The sequence below is a fragment of the Vulpes vulpes genome, chromosome 2 (genome assembly GCF_048418805.1).
Source record: "Vulpes vulpes isolate BD-2025 chromosome 2, VulVul3, whole genome shotgun sequence".
Taxonomy (NCBI): Eukaryota; Metazoa; Chordata; class Mammalia; order Carnivora; family Canidae; genus Vulpes; species Vulpes vulpes.
In genome coordinates, this window is record NC_132781.1 from 60,602,673 (window position 1) to 60,620,375 (window position 17,703).

At 50.7% G+C, this 17,703-nt stretch overlaps 1 protein-coding gene across 7 annotated transcripts in view; it reads left to right on the forward strand.

The window, feature by feature from the left end:
- The window catches only part of TTLL11 (tubulin tyrosine ligase like 11), a 242,744-nt gene extending 226,564 nt beyond the window's left edge, over positions 1 to 16,180 (forward strand). For all 7 annotated transcript variants that reach the window (XM_072748716.1, XM_072748715.1, XM_072748718.1 and 4 more), the window contains one exon: positions 10,659 to 16,180. In XM_072748716.1, coding sequence (XP_072604817.1) covers positions 10,659 to 10,951 — 293 coding nt within the window. In that variant the 3' untranslated portion in view covers positions 10,952 to 16,180. The remainder of the gene's footprint in view (positions 1 to 10,658) is intronic.
- The last annotated feature ends 1,523 nt before the right edge of the window (positions 16,181 to 17,703 follow it).

Consider the following 17,703-nt stretch of genomic DNA (forward strand, 5'->3'; position numbering starts at 1 on the left):
TTTCTATGTCATTAAACACTGATGAACAGCCCAAGGGTTATAAGTGTATCCACCACCCAGATTTTATTTTGAGGATTAAATGAGAGGTGCCCCTAAAGAGTTCGCCACAGTGCCTGGTGCATACTAAGCCCTACTCATAGTATTTCTTATTATTTTGAGTGTTATTGTCCTGTAAGGGCCTGGATTGTGTTATTTTTGAAATCCTTTCCATGCCAGAGGTTTTAACCACTTGCTGAGGAATAAGTGTGGAACCTCAGAAAGTTCTGCTACAGCCATTAATCCCATGAGAAATGTCTGGAATTGCTCCAAGGAGTTACAGGAAGTGGTGACAGGTCCTGTAGCCCATCTTCCCCGCCAGTGACTCAGAAGCTTGTGTCTGTGGTGATGGAGCCGGGTGATGCTGGATGGGACTGGAGGGGGACCTTGGGCCACTTTGTGCTGTTCAGCAGTGTGACCCATGCCTAACGAAATGATGAAGGAGCTGCTTTCGACTTTGGTTATGTTTGTTATTTGGGTGTCACAGGCTCCTGGCGATAATGATTTTCTTGCAAGGTCTTTTTATGATTCATTCCTGACACTTACTAATTTTTCCATCCAGACAATGACAAAGGTGATGGTGACTTGTCACCGCTGTAATGGGTAAATACAATGACTGGGTGTGTGTTCTCGAACTGTGTGGGAAGAGGTGGGAGTGAAGAGGCTCTTTCTTCTCTAAAAAGATGGGCCTTCTGGAAGTTGCCATCTGATTTGGAGTGAGACAGTGCAGAGCAGTGGTAGGAACCCCAGCATGGGCACTGTCCAACAGCATGACCTTGGGCAGGTGGCAAGATGTTTCGGGATTTCTGTGAGATGACATGAGCACACAGGAAGAACACACAGTGTGAATTCCTGTGGGCAGGGTGCCCCCGATAAGTCACTACCATTTTTTAAACATTCAGAAGTTACCATCCCTCCCCATGCTTCTGGAGTCTCAAGAAATCACCCAGTGTGCAAAAGGAGAAACTGAGGCCTAAAGAGGGGAGGTGACTAGTTCGAGGCCCAACAGGGACAGAAACTATTCTCTCCTGAACCCCTGCACAATTCTTCCTCCCTGTCATCCCAGCCCATGTGCTCTTTATTCTACAAACAAGTGTGGAGCATCTGCTCTGTGGTTGCTGAAGATAGAAGTGAAGACACCTTTGCCTCATGACAGTCCAGTGTGGAGACAAGCGATCAGCTGTCAGCCACAAAAGAAGCAAATGAAACCAATGCCATGATAGCACTGCAGGATATGTGGTGAGGGCATAGAAACCCAAGTGGGAGCTAGCCCGGGGCTTCTGAACAGCTGTTATTAAGCACCATGTTGGGCTTTCTCTGGGCAGTGTCTTATAAAAACCACCTGGGAGAGGTGTAATGTCCTCACTTTGCAGATACAGAAGCAGAGACCTGGAGAGGTGAAACCACTTGCTAAAGACAAGGCCACTAGTTTATGGCAGAGCTAGACCCAAAGCAGCGCATGTGACCTCCCGCCATCACTGTCCCATGAGCCTGATACTGTCTCATGGGAAATGCCCTGGTTCCATCTCTTGAAACGGAGTCCTTTGAGACCCCAGCCCTGGCCCAGAGAGACCACACTCGTGTTTGGGAGCAGCAGGTGGAGCCAGGCTGCAAGACTCCCTAAGAAAGGAAGGAAGGTTCTGGTGATTAACCACCTTGGAGTTGGTACAGGTTTCACAGGCAACCCTTGTGGGAAACATTCCACTGCACAGAAAAGAATCACTAAGCTAATTCTAGTCAAGATCATTTAGCTTTATTTCCTACCAACGATTCCAAACAGAAAGCCTGCATACTTACACATTTAGAATTTCACTATGAGACAGAAACATGTCTTCTAGGTGGGTCATAGCACACCAACACCTTAAAATGCTTTGCTGAGCATGGAAGCTCAGGTGTTTTGTTTTGTTTTGTTTTTGTTTTTGTTTTTGTTTTTTTAATTCATGAGAGACACACAGAGAGAGAGAGAAAGAAAGGCAGAAGCACAGGCAGAGGGAGGAGCAGGCTCCATGCAGGGAGCCCGACGTGGGACTCGATCCTGGGTCTCCAGAATCAGGCCCTGGGCTGGAGGCAGGCGTTAAACCACTGAGCCACCCAGGCTGCCCAAAGCTCAGGTATTTTTAAGAGGAAAAAAATATCTCCTATTCAGTCTGGGATAATATCCCCTGGCTGTCCACAATGATTTGGATTTAATTATATCCAAATATGCAAATGTGTCCTGTAACCTGTAAACTGGACAAAACACCTGGCCTCTGTGGGTCTGCACTCCTCATGCTTGTAATAGCGTCCTCTTCTGAGCCTCACCTGGAGAACCAGATGAGAAAACGTATATGCTTTGTGAATTGGCCAAGTGTTAGGCTGTTTTGGTCCTTGAGCCCCGGAATAGATGATGGGATCATTGGAGATGTCACTAAGTCCTGTATGCAAGCATCCCTCCCCAGGGGTGGGGACCAGAAGGACTCCTGAGGCCACAAGGAGTCTGTGGGCCCACCTTCGCCCATTGACTGATAGAATGAGGCCATGGTCTGTCAGGGGCTGCATCCCCATGTTCAAGTGACAGTCTCAGGTGAGAGACTTGCATATGGCAACATCCGGAATGTTTCAAAGGCTGCTTTCTCCAGCAACATCCATCAACCAAATAAAAGTTTCAAAAAATATTCAACAGCTTATCTTCAGGGATGGGCGGCAGGTGGGCTAAGCCTATTTGCAGGGACTTGTGGCTCTCTACCTCCTTACAGACATCCTGCAGAGTGGATGGGACCTCGTTCACCATCAGGCAGGTGTTATACCTTCCTTCGTTTCTTTCTTTTCAATAACCCAAAGAAACATTCTGACTTGGCCATCGCTTTAAAGGCTTGTGAAGCAGCTATGGAGTAAAGAAGTTTCAAGAATGGTTCCTATGGTCTCCTACCATCCAGCTATGTGACTTTGGCAAGTCTCCTGAGTGTAAGATGGGACTGATCCTGACACCTGCTGTGTAGGGCTTCTGTGAGATTAAGTTAAATAATGCATGTGAAGCCTTTAGTTCAGGGCCTGGCCCATATAAGGGCCCCATACTTATTAACTAATGTTGTTTGTTACCATTGCATTTACTGTCACAGGTCACCACAGCAACGTTACCAAAGAGATGCCTCCAACTCCAAGTTAGAGCTGGGGTGGGAGTGGCGTTCAGGTAGCTGGCAGGAGAGCAGGGGAGAGAGGGAAGATTTCTTCTATTTCTCCTCAATGGTGACCTCAAAGACTTGGGTGCTGGTAGGAGAGTGTCTCCGAGGGCTGGGTGAGCAGAACCGAGAAGTCAGGATGCTATAGAATTGTTAAAACCCTAATCCCCAACGTGACTGCATTTGGAGTTGGAGCATCTAAGGAAATAACCGAGCCTAAATGAGGTCATAAGGACAGGGCCATGATCCAAAGAGACTGGTGTCCTTATAAGAAGAGACACCAGAGGGCTGGCTCGCTCTCTCTATGCCATATGAGGACAAGAGAGAAGGCAGGCGTCTGCAGGCCGGAAAGAGAGCTCTCACCAGAATTCAACCCTGCCTGCAGCTGGATCTAGGACTTTCAGCCTCCAAAACTATGAGAAAAATCTGTGTTGTTAAAGCCCCTAGGCTATGGTATACTCGCTATGGCAGTCCAAGCAGACAAAGATCCTGAGGAGGGGTGAACAGTGGGGTTTCAGCGGAGGAGCTTGTTCTGGGCATCCCCCATGGTTCATGACTGCCCACAGCAGGGCTCGCCCAGCACTAGGCTTCACAGAGACCATCCTCTTCACTTCTTTACTCCACTGCCGCCTTGAGAACTTTTAAGGAGATGGCCAAGATGGAATCTTCATTCCAAAGTTTCCTGCTCACGCATGGGTGCGGAATCACCAACGCTGATGTTACAATTGTAATTTCAAGGACCTCGTGGCCCACGAACAGAACCTCCCGGAGATGGGAACAGGAACCTGCATTTCTGGCAAGGTCTTCAGGCCATTTTATGAGTAAAACGTTTGAAACCCACAGGTCTTTAAAAAAAAAAAAAAAGAAAACCACAGGTCTTGAGGAGAAGTCCTCCCCCTGGTGTTAGAGGCCCTCCTTCATGAGGGCTCCTGACTTGTCCTCACATCCACATTCAACCCATCAGCAGATCATAGATCTGTTGCTACTGCCCTCACACTCTGGGCAGAATCTTATCATCCTCACCACCTCCGTCATTCCCACCCTGGTCCACGCTGCCAGCAGCCCTCACCTGGACCAGTGCAGTAGCTACTAAGGGACCTCCTTGCTGTCTCGTCACATATACCCCTTCCTCCTGGTCTCAGCACAGCAGCCGCACTGATCCAGCCACTTCATGTCTCCTTAGTGGCCTCCCATCTTCCTCAGCACGGAACCCAGGCTCTGACCATGGTCTCCAGGGCCCTCTGTGGCCTGGCCTTTGAACCTTTCCAGTCTCATGTTCCTTGGTACAGCTAGAAATGGTCAGGGCCTTGCAGAGGGCAATGGAGTTCTGGCCCACTTAGCAGTCAGCAATAAAGCTGGGAGAAACGGGATACGCGGTTTCTCAGAAACCAAGAGAGGACTAAATGCAAAGCCAGAACAATTTCATGGCTTTTCAGCTCCATCATTCAATTTAAAAATAACTCCATCAGATTGTCTTAAAATGCAGACATTTTTAGCCCAAAGACAAGCTTCTCAAAAGTTCAGGGGCAGGTCCTTTTGTGGAGAGAATGAAGTAGGTACAGACTGGACTCGGCAGTGGGGAGAAGGAAGAGGAGGAAGGATGATTTCTCAAAGTGGGGTCCCTGGACCAGTGGCCTCATAACCACCTGGGACCGTGATAGAAGTGCAAATCCACAGAACTTCAGGAATCAGGAACTCCAGGGCTGGGGCCCGAAGCCGGTATTTCCACAAGTTCTTCAGGGTTCTCTAAACCTCTTGAGCCTCTGGTCTGGACCACCTGCACCTTGTCTAAGAGAAGAGTTTTCATAGGTTGTCATTCCCTTTGCCCCTTGGCTTATCCTGCTGTCTTCAGCTGGAAGATGCATCACAAGATTGCTAAAGACTTCATAGCCCATTCAAGTGGATTAAACGGATCTTCATCAGAGCCTGCGTGTTCCAGGCTGTACTGGGCAGTAGGGATGTAGAGAAGACTGGGGCACTGTCCCTGCCTCCAGGAGGACACAGTCCCACTGGGGAGACAGCCTCATACCCATGGATTTGTCTCAATACAAGTACAGAACAAGGGGAAGTCCCGAGATAAGGCAATTAACTTCACCTGGGGTGAGCCAAGGAGAGCATTACAGACCTCCAGACCTTGGAGGCTGGATTGCAGGTACTTTTTATATAACATATATACATATTTTTTCTAATATCAACAATGAACATGCATTATCTCATTTGGGAGATAGAGAAAAGTGGAAAGAAGGATATAAGAAGACCCTGTAAATCTAGTACCACTCTCCTGCCACACTGGAGTGTAAGCTCATGATGAATACCAGTGTGTACATTTCGTTCTCTTTTGGAAGGAACATTTTAAAATACTTGAATGGCTCTTCAAACTTTTGCCAAATTGCTCTTCAAAAGTCCACAGCAATTTCTACCGACTCGCTATTATTGTTATTTTACATTTTGGTTAATGGGTGAGCAATAGTGCCCCGTGGCTTTAGTGGGACTGGCTGTTTCCTCTCTTACTTGCTAATGTATGTGAACTACCCATTCATGTGATTTGTCCATTGGAGGACTCTATATGGTTTCAGTATTTTCCACATCATATTAATTACCAAAACCAGACTTAACATTAAAAAAAAAAACAACCCCTCAGATTCCTAGGATGTTATTGCAAGAGAATGAATGAGTCAGAAATAAAAAACAGTGATATACCAAGTGCTTCTGATAGCCTTCTCAATAGTGAAGAAAACGTAACTGGTCTAACATCCAGTGGTGGTGGGTATGGCAAAATGCTATGCAAAGCAAGATTTGGTGGAATACTATGCAACTTTTTTAAAAAAAGATTTATTTATTCATAAGAGACACAGAGAGAGGCAGAGACACAGGCAGAGGGAGAAGCAGACTCCTCGCCGGGAACCCAATGTGGGACTCGATCCCAGAACTCCGAGATCACACCCTGAGCTGAAGGCAGGTGCTCAACCGCTGAGCTACCCAGGTGTCCCACTATGCAGCTATTATAATAATGTTATGAAGACTGCATAGCAACATACGAAAATGTTTACAATATCATTTTAAGTACAGTAAGTACAAAGCTTAGTGCCTGTGTATTACAGCTAAGTGAAAACACGTCTTCTAGGCAGCCCGGGTGACTCAGCGGTTTAGCGCCGCCTTGAGAGAAAACTGTCCCGGGTTCAGCCACCATTTCCTGGGCCACTTGATGAAACGAGGAGCAAGAGCAATGTCTTGTCAAACTCAAACACAGCCCCTCAGAGTGGCCATTGTGGGAACCAGAGACCTACAAACTCTTGGTGTGCGGTGCAGAGTGTCCCTCTTCCCAACCCTCAGTGACCTTCAGATGCTCCCAGACACGCTCACTAGGGCTCGGCTTGCTTTCTTATTTTGGTGGTGGTGGTGGTGGTGGTGGTGGTGGTGCAGTTTGAGGTCAGAAGACCTAGAGTCTGGTCCTGCCTCTGCCAGTCACTAGGCCTCATTTACTGTTCCCCTCCTCTGTAAAATGAAGATGCCAGACCAGGCTTGGGGAGCCCCTGGGTGGGGCAGAGGATTGTGCTTGGCTGGGTATGAAGAGGCCAAGAGTCCCCCTAGATGAGACCTTTGTGGTGAGGAAGGTAAGTGAAGACAGGTTCTGAGCAACCACCCACCTCATGAGATTTCATCTGAGGAATAAAACAAAGCCCACAAAATTTCTGTGGCAATAATAAAATAGGATCCCCGTGGCTGGAACTCCACAACTGGCTTTCAGCTCCCTTTGCCCAGATCAGTGGCTCCTGGCTCTTGTCTCCTGGCCTTCCAGCCCTTTTCAGTCTAGTCCAGCTGGGCCCTACTCCACCTGTCCTGCTGTGGGCACCCTGGATTATTGCTGGGCCACATGCCCCACCTCCCACTCCTTACCTCCCTGTTCTCTGCCCAGCCCCCCACTCCCAGCTCATCTCTGCCCATCAGAGCCCTACCCATTTTGCCCATCCCTTATTCCAGGAATAAGATGCAGAATCAGCTGCCTGGGTTCAAACCCCAGCTCTGCCACTCACCATTGTGTGACCAGCAGGCAAGTTATTTCTGTTTTCTCATCTGCACAATGAGAGTTGTAATGGGGATCTGAGTACCTGACACAGCATGCCTGGCTCCTGCAAGTCAGTAATGCCCATTGACCTTCACTTCCGCTTCTGTTTTTCCCTGCATGTATATAAACTTTATCAAAGTAGAACATGTATGCAGGAAGTTTGCACTGCGTTTTCTTTAAAGTAGCACATGCAGGTAATTTCAAATACAAATAGTAGCAAAGGGCTCCTGATTAAAGGTGGCCACCCTTGCATTGCCTCTTCCCACCCTCTAGGAATCAGTCACGTACCCATTTTGAAAACATGCAACGGTTTCCCATTGCATGTTTTCAAAATGGGTACGTGACTGATTCCATGACAGGAATCCCTTGTCCCTTTCACCCTTGTTCACCTACCTCCTGACCCCTGCAATCATCAGTTCATTCTCTGTATTTATATAGCAGATTCTGCTTTTTGTTCGTTCTTTTTTTTTTTTTAATTCCACATAAAAAATAAAATAAGTATATGTTTACTATAGAAAATCAGGAAATGTAGACAAGCAAAAAGAAAACCAAGTATAACATATGAGATCTCATTTCTCATTTTAGAAAGTTTTCTTCTGGGACGATTTAGCCATAATACCTTCTCCCCCCAAAAAAATCCTTGTATTTTTTTTTTTTTCCTGTGCATTACAGCTTTCATCACAGCCTTATTAGTTTAAGGGAAAGAAACGAATATTTTGTTGAGTAGAAGCTGCTCAGCGCTTGCTATTTCCGCATGGGCACCACCAGGAAACTTGTTAGGAATGCAGAGTCTCTCCGCCCACACATACCGCCCAGGCCCAGAATCTGCAGCTCGACTGGATCATGCACTTTGAAGCTGAGAAGGGTTGCAGACCAGAGCTTCTCCAAGTTGCAATCCACGAACTGTTCCTTAGAGTCCTGGACAAGAGGCTTGAGCCAGAATGTAAATGCCTGCTGTTTCCTTTACAGAGAAAGACTTGCTGCAAAGTACTGCCAGCTGAACTAAACAATGTGATTGATGAGAAGAGTGATTTATATTCTGGCCCAGACTCCTTATCTTGTCAGAGACCAGGGACACACAGTTCCTGGACTTGGCACCCTCTGCTGACCACACTTCGAGTAGTGCTATTTAGATCATGCACTTCTGCAGTTGGGGGCTGGGACTGCACTGAGTTTCTCTGACTTTGGATCCTGGCTTCTTCCACCCTGCTTGGATCTGCCCCTCCCACTGGCTGTGACAAATGCACACGCATGCACATGCATGCATCCATGCACACACTCCAGGAGAGCCCTGGCCCATCGTCAGGAAACATTCATCTCTCTGTCTCTCCATCTCTCTCTCTTTCTTAAAGATTTATTTATTTGAGAGAGAGAGAGAGAGAGAGAACATCCATGGAGGGGGCAGTGAGGGAGGAATAGGAGAGAGTAAACCTCAAGCAGACTCCCTGCTGAGCACAGAGCCCAGGAGGTGGGGGTGGGGGGCTCCATCTCATGACCCTGAGATCATGACCTGAGTTGACATCAAGAGTTGGGTGCTTAACTAACTGAGCCCCACAGGTGCCCCAGAAATCTCTGCATCTTGATGCAGACAGAGGCCCCCCTGCCCTGTGTCTGTTTGCACCATGCCTCTGTTTGCAGTAAAACGGTTTACACCAGGGTTACCAGTCCCTTTATCAGCAACTCTCCTCAGAGCCAAACAGAGCAGGGGGCTGGCAGAGCATCCAGAGTCAAGAAAAGATGGGCAAAAAAAGCTTGAAAGAAGACAAAAAATAACATCTTTGCTCAGCTCAAGTTCCCAACACAAAAAGAGCTCTCAGATCCCAGGGTCCATATATCATCCCGGATTCACAAAACCCAGGCTAGGCATCTCCCTGCAAACAGCAGCAGGCAAATAATGTACCTGCGCTGGGAAGCAAGGCCACTGAGAAGGTACGGGTGAGCAGAGGCCACGCTGGCCTCCTTTAAGGGACTGTGTGACATTCTGTCCAGTCTGAGTGTCCCCTTCCCTGTGGAGCCCAGGGAGTCCCATGACTTTGAATCATGGGGTTCATTTTTACTAGGACATGGGGAAGACCTAGAACTTTTCATGCAGCACAACTTAGTTAAAAGAATTGAGAGCCAGAGTTTGAATTTCTAGGCCACTAATTTCTGGCTGTGTGACCTTAGGGAAGTTACTCAGCCTCTCTGAATGTTAGTTTCCTCATCTGTAAAGTGGGACATGAGAATACTGATCTGAAAAATGTGTTGTGAGGATTAGTGGCAATGTCTGTAAAGTACCTAGCACTAGCTCACTTGTTCATCCATTCCCTCCCTCATGTATTCAGCATTCTACATTGAGCACTGGGTGTCTGGCGCTGGGGGAAGAGTGGCGAGCTGGAGCTTACAGCCCAGTGGGGAAGATAGAGATTGTTGAAGAACCAACCACACAAACACTGAACAAGTGCCACGAAGGAAAATGCAGGAAGCCTATGGCAGGGCCCCTCTCTAATCTGGGGATCAGGGAAGGTTTTACTGAGCAGGTGATTTTGAGCTCAGATCCCAAGGATGAGTAGGAACTGAAGAGGCAAAGTAAGGGAAGAACATTTCAGGGACATAATGGGGACTCCTATTACCTCCTAGAATATCATTTTGGGTCGAGAGAGGGGTCAGGTTTATTTTACTCCTTGAGGAAAAGTTTATATACAGCAAAATACACAAATCTTAAGGTACAATTTGCTGAGTTTTGACAGAAGCACACACCTGTGCAACCAATACCCTCTATCAAGATCTGAAACCTTGCCATCAGACTCCTCAGGAAGTAACCTTTTCCCTTGTTACAAAAGTTAGGGGCTAGTTTTAATTTTTTTTTTTTTAAGATTTTATTTATTTATTCACGAGAGGCACAGAGAGAGGCAGAGACACAGGCAGAGGGAGAAGCAGGCTCCATGCAGGGAGCCCGACGTGGGACTCGATCCTGGGACTCCTGGGACGGAGGGATCACACCCTGAGCTGAAGGCAGATGCTCAACCGCTGAGTCACCCAGGGATCCCAGGGACTGGGTTGTAATGCAAACGTTTGATGGTGGTACAGAGGGATAAGGGCTTGGGCTAGCTTTAAATCCCAGCTCCCCCGCTTTCTACCCATGTGACTGCCCAGCTACCTCCACTTGTCTGAGACTTAGTTTCCTCATCTATAAGACAGTTAACTCAGCCCACCTCATAGGACTGATTAGGGATTGAATGCCCAGGGGGTGCCTGGCACAAGGTAGGCACTCTGGGGTTTAACCTAGAAGCTAAAGTTTCCAGAATGGAAACAGTGGTGAGGAAGAAGCCTGGTGGCTGCGGTAGGGCCTCCCCAGGGCAGCATACTGGGCAGCTTTGGCATACACACCCCGTTAATGCCCATCTCTTGGTCCACAGGCATGTGCTTGCAGGCCTTCGTCGAGGCTTTCTTTTACCTGGCCCAGAGGAAGTTCAAGATGCTGCCACTCCATGAGCAGGTGGCCTCACTGATTGACCTTTGTGAGTACCACCTGTCCCTGCTGGATGAAAGGCGCCTGGTGTGCGGCAGGAGCAGCACAGCGGGGGTCCGGCCCCCCGGCAGGAGCACTCCCCAGGGGGCCACCCCCTCAGCCCAGCAGGTGGAGGGCCACCCCCCATGCTGCACAAACAGTGCCCACAAGTCCTCCCGTCCCAGACACGCACTGTCCTGACAGCCGCTGATGCTGCCAGTAAAGAGCAAGCCCTTCGGGGCTGAAGAGAAACTTCTGGGCTTCTGCCTGTGGAGACAGGGCAGGCTGCAGAGGGTTCCTGCTGGAGAGCACTGCTGCTCGTCTCCGTGTCCTGCTCAGCTGTGCTTGCCCAGGCTGACGACTCCCACCGCCTCCATCTTGGTGGCCCAACTATTTTTGAGTCCCTGGTGGACATATGACATCCCCAAACGTGACAGATGGCATCTTCTATTCTGGGCTCCCAGAAAGCAACCACCAGGGTAAAACTGTTGCACTGGGGGCACAGGGCGCCAGCGATCCTGGCCTGGGCCGCGGCAAGGAAAGGGCCGGAGGAAGCTGAGACCTGGATGTGGCGGCCTCCGAGAGCCACCATCCAGACATGTCTATTTCCTGCCACCGAGCTGTGACAACGAATCATGTCCCAGTCATGTGCTCTATGGGTGCTGTTAACAGACTGGCCTCATTTATTTCTTTAGCTTGACTGTTGCTGCAATGTTCGCTTTGTTATTAATTAAGAAATAATTAACCAAGAAGTAACTAAGTACAGTTTTCAGAGTCTCAGCGCTGAAGGAGCCTCGCAGGTCATTTTGTTTGATTTTGTTTGACCTTGACCCCAAAGCAGGAGCCCCACATCCGGGCTTCTGATTGTCAACGCCCACCCCCACCCCGACTGTCCTTGGATAGAAGGCCACACCGAGGCAGCAGGTTGATAGCAAGCAAAGGGGGGAGGGGGCTGGATGGGAGGAGGGGCTCCGAGGGGAGGACAGCGAGACCCTGGTGAGGGCCGCTGTGTGCGGGAGAGGATGTCAGAAGCTCAGGTGGCAGACATGGTGTGAGGAAGAGGAAAGGCCATGCTCTCTCTTCCACGAGACCCTTTGCCCGTCCCCATCTGTGTCCCCAGGCGAAGGAAGGCTCGGAGGCAGCCGAAGGTGGTGTTTTGGGAAGCCAAGCACTGCAGAACCCACTCTGAGCTGTTTGGTGACAAGAGCTGCCTGCAATGACTTTGTTTTCCCAAACTGACAGCGGGGACGGCTGGGAGGGGCAGGAGGAATGTGGGGCACAGCAAGTGCCTCTTGCGTAGGAACATTCTAGAGGTGTCATCAGCTTGATTCCTCACAGAATCAAGCTGATGGTCCTTGAGACCTCACAGTCTCAGAATGCTGTTCCCATTTTCAGATGGGGAAACAGAGGGCTGGGGGTCGCATGGTAGCATCAGGCTTGGTCCAGTTCTGTGTGTTGGCCCCAGAGCCACATTTCCTTTATGTCCCCAGGACGGACAGGGGCGTGATTCCAGCTCCCATCCCTCTGCTCTGGGGCTACCCGTGTCCCTCAGGGCCCTGCCCACCCTCCTGCAGCCTGGGGGTAGGGGCTGGGACAGTCCATGCTCCTGAATGGTCTGCCCTGAGGGAAACCGACTTGGAAGACCCCCACCCCCACCCCACCCCCAGCCATTCCTGAATCTCTGTTGGTGCTGAGCAAATGGCTTCACAGTGAAAGACCCCCGTAAACATGTCTCTCACATTTGTCACCAGCTGGGAGCTGCAAAGGGTCTTTTCAACCAAGCTCTGACTTGGTTTTCAGAAAGCATTCACTTGCTAAAATGGAGTGCAGTTTTCAAACACATTGGATGTTCTGGGGAAGACATTGTGCAAAGGTTGAATTTGAGCCTCATGGTTTGGGGTGATTTGAAAATGTCAATTCTCACGTTGAGGAGTGTCCTGTCCCTGTCCCCCACCCTCCCTGTCATCTGCAGGCAGGTGGCTCTGCTCTGCCCCCCAGGGTCACTGTCAGGAAGGAGCCCCTCTTCTGCAGACAGGGTCTAAGCCCTGCTCCCCACACTGAGGTGTGGAATGAGGCTTTACAAGAGGCCACTGAGTGACATATGGGCCCTTTTCTCTCAGTGCCACTGAGCAGGGAGAGTTAGAGGCTCCTCCCTATCAGAGTAAGGCCTGGGACACCTTCCCATGCCCTGAGGAACTCCCACTTGTTAAGCCCCTTGGAAATTTGCAGGTAGGTCGCAGGTACATTTCCTTTCTCCTGGAGGAGAGGAACTGGAGCCAGGGAGCCAGGGAGCCAGGGAGCCAGGGTCCAGATATGCCCCATGAGAGGCTGAGCCTCCTGTGCTTTGCCCTGTGTCATCCCATTTCTGGGCCACAGTGCTCAAGATGCACCCCTGGCCTCTTCTCTGCCCCGGTCCCTCTCCTTCCCGCTCCTGCTGATTCTTACACACACCACCCCTCACTGTTCCACTGGCCAGAGACCCCAAAGGGAGGGGGCTCCAGGGTGGGTTCAGTGAATGGAGATTAAGCTCAGCTCATCTCAGCATGGGGTACACCACTGGGCCCCCCACCCTTTTCTGCCATGCCTGTCTTGCTCCTTGTAGGGTACTGCTCAGCCCCCCTCCTCTTCCACACTGGCTTTCCTGCTCCCCTCCTTCCATCCTCCTAGGAGATGTGATTGGCTTTGCGGCTGTCACAGCCAGGATTTTGGTCCTCACAGCCTGGCCAGCATGGAGCCCATGGTTGGTCCCTATAAAGGTGCATTAGATCCAGGGCAGCTGGCCGCACTCACGGGCCCTAACAGGCCCCTCCCCACATGTGAAGGCAGAGTGTCCTGGAAACAGAAGCCTCTAGCCCCAAACAAGTGCCCTCTTGTTTCTTCTGGGGGGTCCCTGTTCACTCTCCCCAGCTTTGACTTCATCATCTCCTACCTCTCATCTTCCTCAACTCGTCCTCCATCCTTCATCCCTAGTGGCCCCGGAGGAATTCAGAGAACTCCAGAGCTGACCACATGATCCTCTAATTCGATCAACCCATCCTCTCTGTCCAGATAAAGCTCATGCTCCTTAACCCAACATTCAAGGCTGCTCGTAATCCAGCCCCTTCCTTCCTTCCCATCCTAAAGCTCTGCCTAGCCTCCACGCCTCAGGGAGCAGCCTCCACCCTGTCCCTGCCACCACACTCCCAGGGCGCTCACTGTCCATTATTGAGAACATGCTGGGTCCTGCCGTGGCAGAGGCCCAGGGCGGGGCCCCGCTCCCAGCTCTCCCACCCTTGTGCTTCCTGGTCCCTGTGCCTGGATCGCCTCCCTCCATCCAACAGACACTTATCTTCAAGGTCCAGCTCATACATCCCACTTCAATCCCCCATACAGAATGAACTGTTCCCCCCATCTCCTTGTGAGGATCTGGAAAGTTCCAGTTTGCTGTATGGCAAACTCCCACCAAACTCCAAGTTCTGGCAGGTGAGGCAGGAGCTGGACCCATGCGGGCCCCTGGACATGACTGAGGGGCCAGCAGGTGCTCGCTGCAGTCACACACATGTTCAGCAGGTCCCAGGGGAGGCGGCGTTACAGTGCTCTTTCCCCTCCGAGCCTGTGAGTACCCTGGAGAATCCTGGACATTGAAACCTTGCCAAAGTGACTCTGCCAAGGGGATTCACTGAACACCTCACGCCCTCAGCTGGCTCCTGGGCTCCCCGGGGCACCGCAGCTGTTCCAGGATCCTGAGCACACAGTAGCTCCTCTAACCCTGGGCGGTCTTTCCTTCGTCCTTCATCCTCCTGTCCTGGGTTCAGGTCTGGACCGCCCCCCACCCCCATCTGCACCCCCTCTTGTGCAGCAAGCTACAAATACGCACAGAAGTGTTTTGCAAGTCCAAGTGCTGTTCGTGCCGTGCTATCTTCAGACCGCTTCTGGTTTTCCACACAGTGTGGAGGGATGAACAAATAACTTTCCTTCTCAAATGCACCAAGACAAATGAAGCCAAACAGTCCACTCCTCTCCCTCTCAAGCTGCCCTTTATCCTTACCTTGAAGACACCGGTACGCTGAAGAACGGCCTCTGCTGTGGCTCTAACACCTGGACTTTGCCTTGTGATTGGCAGAGTGTAACACCAAAATAGCTTCCTTCTTTTTTTCTTTTATCTTTTTTTTTTTTTTCACTTCTTGATTAATGTCCTAAACTCCTTGGCCCTATAATTGAAAGCTGGGTTTGAAATGGCCGGCATTTGAGCACCTTCCCTCAAAGCTCAGAATTGATGAGACCTCTTGCCAGGGAGCTGGTGCTCCCGGTGGCCCGGGACCTGTTTTCCTCTCTCTCTCAGCGAGGTCAATTACCTGAAACCCACCTCGCCTTGACTGACATTTTTTTCCAGTCTCCTGTTTGGTGTGATGAATTGGAGAGGGGTTTTCCCAGATGGCATATGATTTTCTCCCTTGTGAAATAAATCCAAATTTTGCTTCCATTCCCAGGGACAAAGGAGCTTTGTGGGACACTCAGCCTACTGCATTACCTTCATCTCCAGTGACCAAGAGTTTTGACGTTTCTATAACTAGGAAAACCAGGCAGCACAATGCTTATGCATGCACGCACATGCACTCACACAGACACACAGTGCCATCGGGCTTTTTAGTATAAAATGGCAAAATCACTGATGATTCCCCCATTTCTGGCAATTTCCTTCTGAGTCTTATTTAGAGAGCAAAGGGAAAGGGTTCCGGGCAGTCTGGGTAACACCAAGGGTCTCCTGGGAAACATTTCCTCTGCCATGAAGGTGCTTGCAGAGATTCCTACCAGGACCGTAGGGGCTATGGGGACATTGGGTGCTGCTCACCGGGGCTTCCCTGGGGCACCCCCAGACTGCAGGAGCAAGGCCACAGATGTGATGGAGGAAGCCAGCCAGGGGTATTTCCCCTGCAGACCCTCTTGCATCACAATTGGGAAACGAAGACCTGCTTCTGCTGTGCCTGTGGCTCTGTCGAGGTGTGACCGCGCACCAACCCCACTTCACCTCTCAGGCCTATTTCAGGCCCCTATAGTGGCAATCATGTCATCATGAATATAAGAGGCCTGTCAGGGGACTTGGAGCCCAGAATCTACCATAACAAATGTCTATTGAGAGAAGGACCAGCCTGGATGTGCTAGAACAAGATAGATGCCCGGGAGTACTTGCACCCACCTGGGTGTCCCTGACAGAGGGGCTCCTCAAGGTCCAGGGGAGGCCCGAGCCTGAGCCATCCTCCTGCTGGTGGGCAGGGCTTTGCTGCTAGGCTGTGGCTCCTGCCTCTTAAAAGCCTTTGAATATTCTTTATTAAATTTTCATGGCACATAAAATCAAGGTTCTGCTACTTGGCCTCAGTTGTCTTGGTAACTTTGTAAAATGCAATAATAAAACAAAGCTGAGTGTTGCTAAACACAGGCTCATTGTAAAAACGGCTGCAAAGTATTGACGATTTCTTCCGCGTGATGCGTTTTCACAGCAAATCCGCCGGGGTGGACAATGCTTGTTCATTTTGGGTCAATTGGTGAGAAAAGGGTTCCTTTTAATTTGTTCCTCTCCTAATGGTTCCTGTTTGCCTAGGAAGCTAAACTTTGCCTCAAGGAAAGTGTGAGAGCCTAGGGGAGATGGAGGGAGGGGTTTGAACACCCCCCCACCCCTGGTCTGCTAAGGACAGTCTCCCCTAGGGAAAGAGTGACATGCTCCCAGAGTTCGGCCGCCTGTCAGAGACCATGTGGCGGGACAACTGCCCTGAGAGGGAGGGGGGTGCCCTTCCAACCACATGGATGCAGCAGCCACACTGCCTGCAGCTCTGGGCTGAGGAGGTATGCATGGTGAGCTCTCCCCTGGCGGGTGAGGGAGGGTACCCCCCCCTGGAGAACGGAGCCTTTCTAGCTGCATGGGAAAGGTGACTCCTGGTACTGCTGGCTCACCTGGCGGCTCTTTCCCTGGGAACATAGGTCCTCCCCCTTCCTGGCACCCCATCTCCCCTGGGAGCAGCCTCTGTCTGCTCTGAACATTTCCCAGACTGCACCGCCCATGGAAGGTGAAAAGCAGATAGCCTGAGGTTACACTGGGATCCTTGCCCCCTGAAAATCCACTCAGTGATACTGAGGTGTTCATTTCACAGGCCCCTCACGCTCCCCGCCTCAGTGACAGGGCTGCGCAGGCAGGCTCTGACCCCAGGAAACTCCTTTGTTCTTCGGACCCCGGCTGTGCCATTCTAGGAAACATTCAGACACTAGGCGGTCCTTGTGTTCCTACTCTAGGCCAGCCCCATTGGTCCTGCGCTCCCAGGTCCGCAGGTAGTGGCTCAGCCTTGTGGCAGAGCCTTCAGGAGGCCGCCCAGCAGCCTGAGAGGCTACAATAGCCTTGGCCCTCTCCAGCAGCGCCAGACACATCTTTGGGGGAATGAGTGGGGACACCAGGGCTGCAGGGGTCTTTCCACACATCTGCCTCCCCCGGAGCCCCTGGGAGTCCTGGAGCATTGCTGGTGCCCCTAAGGGCTCAGTCTCCACCTCCAGCTCTGACCCTAGCAGCTCCAGTTTTATCTCTGATACATAATGGACTTCGTTATAAGATTGTATCCTCGGTTGCTATGTTGCAACCAGGCCAAATCGAGGGAAGCCCAGCGAGAGGAAGCGCCTTGCCCAGAATGCCCAGCAAGTTAACCATGTGAGCTGACGCCTTCTCAGGGAGGGAATCTAAAGAGTAGAAGGAAGCTAGGGCAGCCCGGGTGGCCCAGCGGTTTAGCGCCACCTTTAGCCCAGGGCATGATCCTGGAGACCCCGGATGGTCCCAAGTCAGGCTCCCTGCATGGAGCCTGCTTCTCTCTCTGCCTCTCTGCCTCTCATGAATAAATAAATAAATAAATAAAATGTATTTTAAAAAATAAAGAGCAGAAGCTAGTGCCAGCCCAGGGGGCCTCTAGGTCAGGAGCTTTAACCTACAGTCCATA